The 7,347-nt window shown below is 43.0% G+C and overlaps 1 protein-coding gene across 1 annotated transcript in view; it reads left to right on the plus strand.

Moving 5' to 3' along the window:
• The window catches only part of BRAT1 (BRCA1 associated ATM activator 1), a 9,039-nt gene extending 1,692 nt beyond the window's left edge, over positions 1-7,347 (plus strand). The window contains exons 3-13 of the mRNA XM_021411438.1: positions 128-275; positions 894-1,266; positions 1,344-1,463; positions 2,586-2,677; positions 2,938-3,056; positions 3,569-3,755; positions 3,919-3,992; positions 4,561-4,660; positions 4,939-5,037; positions 6,068-6,249; positions 6,366-7,347. Coding sequence (XP_021267113.1) covers positions 128-275; positions 894-1,266; positions 1,344-1,463; positions 2,586-2,677; positions 2,938-3,056; positions 3,569-3,755; positions 3,919-3,992; positions 4,561-4,660; positions 4,939-5,037; positions 6,068-6,249; positions 6,366-7,094 — 2,223 coding nt within the window. The 3' untranslated portion in view covers positions 7,095-7,347. The remainder of the gene's footprint in view (positions 1-127; positions 276-893; positions 1,267-1,343; positions 1,464-2,585; positions 2,678-2,937; positions 3,057-3,568; positions 3,756-3,918; positions 3,993-4,560; positions 4,661-4,938; positions 5,038-6,067; positions 6,250-6,365) is intronic.

Consider the following 7,347-nt stretch of genomic DNA (forward strand, 5'->3'; position numbering starts at 1 on the left):
CCTCTGAAGCCCCTCTGCTCCTCTGAAGCCCCTCTGCTCCTCTGAAGCCCCTCTGCTCCTCTGAAGCCCCTCTGCTCCTCTGAAGCCCCTCTGCTTGCTGTTCACTCTGTGTGTTCTCTGCCCTCAGCAACAGGAGCTGTTGGCCAGGCTATTTGGTGAGGATGGGCCTCTGAACAGCGCAGCGTGGGAAGATGCATCTGTGCGAAGTGGCTGGGTGGAGGGCGTGCACAGCATGGTGCAGCACCAGTCTGCCCTCCATTTCATCTGCAGTGGTGGTGAGTGCTTCCAGGACTGGTAATGCCCCAAATCCTCCAATCCATTTTGCTACGATTTTAGTGCTGAAAAATTAACCAGGGACTCATTTATTTCTTAATGCTTATATTTTGCAGTCCCATTTTCCTTACTTGGGTTTTTAAATTCTCCTGCTGTTAACACCAACTTTAGATTCCATATATAAAGAGGCCCAGAACACTGGGTTGGTACCAGCCTGTGCAGCACGTGGTTCCATCCATGTGATGGAAGTGAGTACTGCTGCAGCAATTCCCTTTTTTCGTTACTGGATCTGTCTGCACGTGGTACAGACTCCTTCCATAAATATACTCTCAGCACTCCTAACGTTACTACCATTACACTGAAGTCATCTTCTGTTCCTGAGTTACTAAAACATGTGAAGATCTGAAAAATTTTACTTTCTTCTTTTGTTTGCTTCTACCTAAGGACTATCTGACTTCAAAAGGCAACTGAGACTACAAAATAAAATGTTAAAAAACAAACCACATTTAAGCCTCTGTGTTACCTGAATTAAAATAATATACAACTGGACTGCAGCAAGACTCCACAATAGGAAGACTGTTGTTTTTTCCTTCATTTACTTTTGTTTTGTTTTCACACAGGAGGCATAGATGTGATCTTTACTCTGCAAGGGGATCCCAGCCTGTTTGTGGCTTCAGCTGCCAGTCGGCTGCTGGTGCACATGCTCACCCTCTCTGTAGGGTCTGAAGTGACTGTACCTCTCAATGCAAAGGACTGTGACTGGCCAGCATGTGCCCACATGATCGTAAAGCATATAGAAGACTCTCTTCAGTCCAGCTCTGCCTCTCACATCAAGCAATCATTAAAACTGTTAACTAGTCTGTTTGGCAGTTGTCAAGCTCCTTGGACTAAAGTACTTTGGTTAGGCATAGCAAAGCAAGTAGAATCCTTCTTGACAGAAGATTCTGTTCAAGCACAGCACATGCTGGCGGATCTTCTTCTAAACATGGCAAGGTGAAGATCTTGGATCCAGTGATGAGAAATACCATCTGTGTTAGTAGGACGTATGACTTACATTTCTTTCTTCTCAGGTCTCCTGTGTTTCATGACACTGAAGGCAGTTTTTGGGCATTAGTGACATCTGCTCTGGAGCACTTAACCCCAGTACAGTCAAGTCCTTTGGCAGTAGGAATTCTGAGGCTCCACCAATGGTAGGAGTTGCTGCTATGACATTTTTTCACTCTGCAAATGCTCCCAACATCTCTGCTGTGTTTCTGAGAGTTGTTTTATTCACCGCACTGCATTTTCCACTAAATTGCTTAATGCAGTGGACTGGTTGGTGAGAACCATGCAAGTAGCTAGCAAACTTCAGACACTGCTATTAGAATAATCATTTCAAAGACAGAAATGAAAAGAGCCAGTGTCACATTCACACATATACATTTGCATTTTACCTACAGACAGCTATCTCAGACAGAAATACAAAGCTCCTTTAACTTCTAAGGGCAAGGTTGATTAAGATAGATACAATTTGACTGTCAAATCCAGTAGTATTTGGTTACTTTTCTCTTTCACATAAACACTGACAAGTATAAGAACTTTAACTGCTGTCCAGCAGAAGTATGCATCTTGCATACGTCGTGCATCTGTGTTAACAGTAGTAGGAAAACAGTTTAGAAGGAAGCAGTATATAATTCGACTTCTTACTCATTGCAGGGCTACCTTAAGAGATGGATTGGGTTGCTCAGGGCCTTCCCCAATCAAGTTTCAGATATTCCAAAGGATGGGGATTCTACAGCTTCTCTGGGCAACCAGTTCCAGTTCTTTACCAGTCTCACTATGAAAAGTATTTTCCACGTATCCAGTTGGACTCTGCCTTGTTGCAGTTTAAGATTATTGCCTTATCTTGTTGTGCACCTCAGAGAAATCCACTGGCATCTTCTCCCTTTAGACAGTGACAAAGCATCGAGAAATCATCACATGTTAAATGACTATAGCACATACTTATTTACAGACTAATTAACATATGTGTCTTACTGACACTTTTACTTTTTGACAAGAAATGCCTGTGTAAACTTTCTTCTTACGCAGGCTTTCACTCTTCATTGCTGGATGAGGCTGCTTATAAATTCCAGAACCATTTCTCTCTTTCAATTAGCCAGGGAGAATCAGAAGAATGCTTGACTTGTGACAGTAATTTCTTTGCTGTCCCGTTGCTGGCTTTTTTGCCAGCACTAGTGTGAAAAGCACTAGTCTGCTCAGCATTTGGGGGTAGATGTTTCGGAAAGAGTTGAAGTTTTCTTGTTTTGGTAATTGCTGTTTCTTCCTTGAAGCCCACAAGTTGTGAGGATTAAGGCACTGACTGTTCTCCTTCAACCAATGGACTGTATTTTGAGAGCAGCCTCCCAGCCTCTGGAATATGCAGGTACAGTTGCAATAGAAATGTTAGAGGCTAGTCTGCTTGCCAGTGTTTTAAATTTCTGGTGCAGACAAAACTGGAGAAAGACAGAAAAGTTGAGGACAGTAGCCGTGTTTGTGGTGAAGTGCAGCATCGTGCTGACAGTTGCATTTGAAGGGATCTTCATACTGCGTCACCTGAAAATAGTAACTTAAAAATCAAGTTTGAAGATCACTGTCCTCTGTGGTCACTAACGACCTGAGCTTCTCCCTTCTTTGACTCCCTAGGTTTGCTGGATGAGTCGGTTAGCGATCCCTCTGCTGTTGAAAGCCTCCTGTCCTCCAAGTCATCTTGTGCTGGTCTTCTGTGTCAGACACTCGCTCATCTGGAGGAGCTGCTCTCTGTGGTAACATTCAGAGAAAAGCAAAGCCTGGAGATCAAATTGGTCCAAGAAAGATAACATTCAGAGTGGTTGCAAACTTTTTGCAGTAGAGCTTAACAGTACGTGAAGAAGAGTTCAGAGCAGGTTCTGTTAGTTAGAAAATCTAGCACACTATACTCCCAATAGGAGAACAAAGAAATATTAAGTCTTGTAAAGAGGAACAGTACTTGGTTTCATATCTACCTTCACAGGCTTTGTTGCCATACATTATATCCACTGCAAGTATCGGTCCAGTGAAAAACATAAATGGAGCTGCTTTCCCAAGGAGTGAAAAGAATCTCCTTCCATTTATGCAATAGTTCACTAGGAGAGAGGAACATTACTTGTTTTTATGTGCTTGTAGTTATTAGCATTATGTTACATTAAGGACAGTAGAAGTTGCAGCTTTTGCCGTGTCTTGACCAGAAACTCCTGCTCTGTATGTATGCTTAAAACATTTGCTAGAAACTTGTTTTTTTCTTTTTCCCTCCCGTTAGGCTTTTTTGCCCATGAATTTACCCTATGCATCTTTGCTGCGTTCTGTCGTGACAATATTGCAGTTCTGTAATGGCCTCCTGATTCCAGCTTCTCCTCTGGGAAGCAAGATTAGCCAAATCTTGGTAGGCTGCATCCGAGTGCAGAGGTCAGCTCTGGATGCCCTGGCAGCACTTTCTGACCGGAAATGTGAGTTAAACTTTGCACTTAGATTTTAATTTTGGAAATTACTATCCTGTATTTGAGGCCTATACTTGCTTTCTTCCCTAAAACAGTATTATAATCCTGTTTCATGCCATATTTGAAGAGCTGAATTATTCTATTTTTTTCTGTTTGTTTTTAAATGTTTCAGGCTGTGACAGAGTTGTAGGAAGTTTATTTGACGTCCTTCTGGCATACCTGGAGAGTCCAAACACTACTCCTACTGTGAGTATACAGCTAAAGAAGGCTCCAAATCTATTAGCTTGCCCAGTGGAATATAGTTCTGAGAAACAGTCTGACAACAGTTATTTCTTAGCACAGTCAGTATTAGAATATCTAGAAGTCTGTGGGACTTGCAGGAAATGGCTGAAATGATAGCGAGCAAGTACTGGACCAGTACATTGGGTGTTGTTGAAAATATAGGAACTACCATGTCTAACAGTAGAACCAACGTAATCAACTTCACATGGCCGTTAAGTAATGAAATCTTAGCAGTAATGTTTTTGTTGTCTTGCTTTATGTTGTCCAAATGACTCAGGTGACAGCTGCAAATGAAAAGCTGGGGACGCTCGCAGTTTTTTGTTCATTTTTTTAAAGTTGAGAACAGGCATTGTCTACGAGTTGGCTAAAATGTGACATAAGCACTATTCATTTGTGTCTTACTTTTTAGAATGAGAGTATGTGCACTTCTGACAATTTCACTGTAGTTATGAGGCCAAAAATTTTTTTATCTAGGATAAAGACAACAATGCCTTCTCCTGCAGTCAAGTAAACCTGCTTTATATTTCTTCAGGTTCTGAAGAAATCATTTAAAGCTATGTCCAAATGGTTGGTGAGCTTGCCAGGAATGTCCTTCTTCAAAAATCAGCAACAAACTGAGAAGACTTTGCAAGGTAACAAAGCTATGGAAGTTAGGACAAACAGCAACTAGTGGTACATCTGAAATCTGCTCTCACCTGCTTTCCCCACTTAAAGCACTTAGGATTCTTTTGTTTGCAGTTGTGGTGAATTTAGTTTTATCTGCTCATGCAGTGCTTTGAAGAATGAGGAGAGAAGCTCACAACATCAACAAAAGGGATCGCATCGGATAAAACAGTGCAGGGCTGTGCAGTGGTTTGGTTAGGTTTGTTACCTTTCACATTGATTCACGCCTCTCGCTTGGCTTTCACAGATGTGTTTCTGGTGCTGCAGAAGCGTTTGTGCAGTCCTTGCTGGGAAGTACGAGATTCTTCTCTGGAATTCCTCACCAACGTCATTAGAAACTTAAGAGGTACGTGCAGAGGTTGAATGGTTCAGATTGGAGGAGCGTTTCTTGTGATGTTATGGAAGTCAGTCAGGCCTGTGGAGCATCCTCTGACCTGTAACTTCAGGGGAAAGGAAGGATGGAAGGAAAAGGTAAGTTGAGATTTTTACTTTCAGATCACAGTCAAAATCTGTCAAAAAGATTTAATAAACTTACACTTTTATTCTGTTGAATTTGAATTGCTGTGTCCTCCTGAATGATAGCTTTGGCAAATTAAACTAAGAGCTGTTGGGGCATGTGTCAAAGCAAGCGATTGAAGTGCTTAATGGCAGATAATCCGTTTGTTTTTCTCAATTTACTCTGCAGTGGAATCAAACAGATTCCACTCGGCAGGCTGGGGGCTGGGATTTAGGAGGCTCTGACAGCCTAGATCTTTTTTGCATACTTTGAATTAACTGCTGTTTCTCCACTCTACTCATTGCTCAAACGCTGCAGCAGGAAGCACTAAGGCAACACTCCTATATTAGCTCTGTGATACTAGAAGAGAGGATTGCCTACTGCTGCTGTCCCCGTGTCACAGTGGAAGTATCCGGCACACACAGCTGTGGTAGCAGCCTGCCCTGCAGCCCCTCCCAGTGGTGCTGCCGTGGATGCATTCTTTTTCTTTGTCATAGGGCTTGACAACAGGAAGGGATGACCATTCTTTTCCTTCCTTAAACAAAAGTTGGTGTCTGATGGAGCTGAAACCACGCTCCGATTTACCTGGAGCAAATTTTTTCTCACCAATAGAAACAATTGTAGATGCATTTTTCCAAACTCTAGTGTCAAACACGGCTTGACTGGAAGCCACCAAGCTGCTGCAAAATGGGGAGCCTGACAGGAAGCATCTGTGCTCCTATGAGCAGCTGCCCAGCCTCTGCAGTGCCTCAGTTCACTGGCAGCTGCCCTGCAGTCAGCGGGCATCCTTGTATGACGCAGGTAACTGTTTGCATTGGAAACAAGTTCATGCTCAGAGTGAACAAAGCCTCACTTCTTTGCACTGCTGTCTCATTTACAGACCACGATGAGTTCAGGCAGTCTCTCCTGTCTTCTGAGGTGCCAAAGCTAACAGAAGATCTTCTTGAGGATCCAGAGAGCTATGTGCGAGCGAGCGCTGTGACTGCTGTGGGACACCTGGCCTTCATTACTTACTTCTTCGTTCCAGAGACACCTGTTGCAGGGAATCAGTATAATAAAGAGGTGTGACTTCGTGTAGTCCACTGCAGACACAAGCAGAACTACTCATTATTTTACTGAGCTTGTTGTGCTTTTGTTTGTTTCTAATGTTCCTCTCTGCTTTGTCTTTTTACATTTAGAAAACTGTGGCAAAGCTTCAAGAAATCTTGTCCACAGACCCAGAGGGCTTTCCTAGGAGGGCTGTGATGAGCATCTTCACCATGTGGCTGAAAGAGAGCTGCACGGGGCAACTGGAAGAGACAGAGCGGTTCGTCTCTAGAGTGGTCCAGACCACAGCGCATGACTTAGACTGGGAAGTCAAACTTGGTTGTTTGGAACTGGTTCAAATTTTCTGTAACCACATGTTTTGCCGATTTGGCCTTCCGGAATGCCCTTATGCTCCTGTCTCACCTGCAGTCACTGGTTCCATTCATCGGAATGAGCCACTGCAGATATTCTGCCGAGCAAACCTGTTCAGCTTCTTGTTTCGGTCTTTGTGTGACTGTGACAAGCCAGTGGGTCAGAAAGCCTGCGAAATACTGCTTGCCTTAAAATCTCATTTCTGTCGAAGTAGCACGATAGATTCACAAGGGACTGGAGATTTGTCTGCAGGACATGGCATTCATTGGTTACAGAGGACGCTAAGGCAGGGTTCTCTGCTCCAGAACTTCCCCACAGATGGTGGTAATGGGGTAGATTTTCAAGATCCAGAGAGCATGATGTTAGCTTTGAGAACGATAGACTTAGTAGAACTACACAGTGACCTAAATAAATGTAGTGACTATGTGGAGAAAAGCCCCCAGTCCCTCTTAGAGGACATCCTTGCTACTGTGGGGACTGCAGAGGAGAATGAAGCTGACTGCTACTAAAGACATCTTTTGCTTTGAGGGAACAGTGCTTGCACAGGTTTCTTGGGAAGAGAATTTTTGCTACCAAAACCTGTTGTGAGGAAGGTAGTTCTCTGAACAGAGAAAAAGGAGTAGTTTTGTTAGCTGTTAAAGGCGTTAGGAAATCTTTGTTTTAGTATTGATGGTTTTTCTTTTAAGTGTATTCTCTGATAAACTGATCTGCCCGTTTTATTTTTTTAAAGTAAATAAAGAAATGCATTTATTCTGTTTTTAA

This window comes from Numida meleagris, chromosome 13, assembly GCF_002078875.1.
Source record: "Numida meleagris isolate 19003 breed g44 Domestic line chromosome 13, NumMel1.0, whole genome shotgun sequence".
NCBI lineage: Eukaryota > Metazoa > Chordata > Aves > Galliformes > Numididae > Numida > Numida meleagris.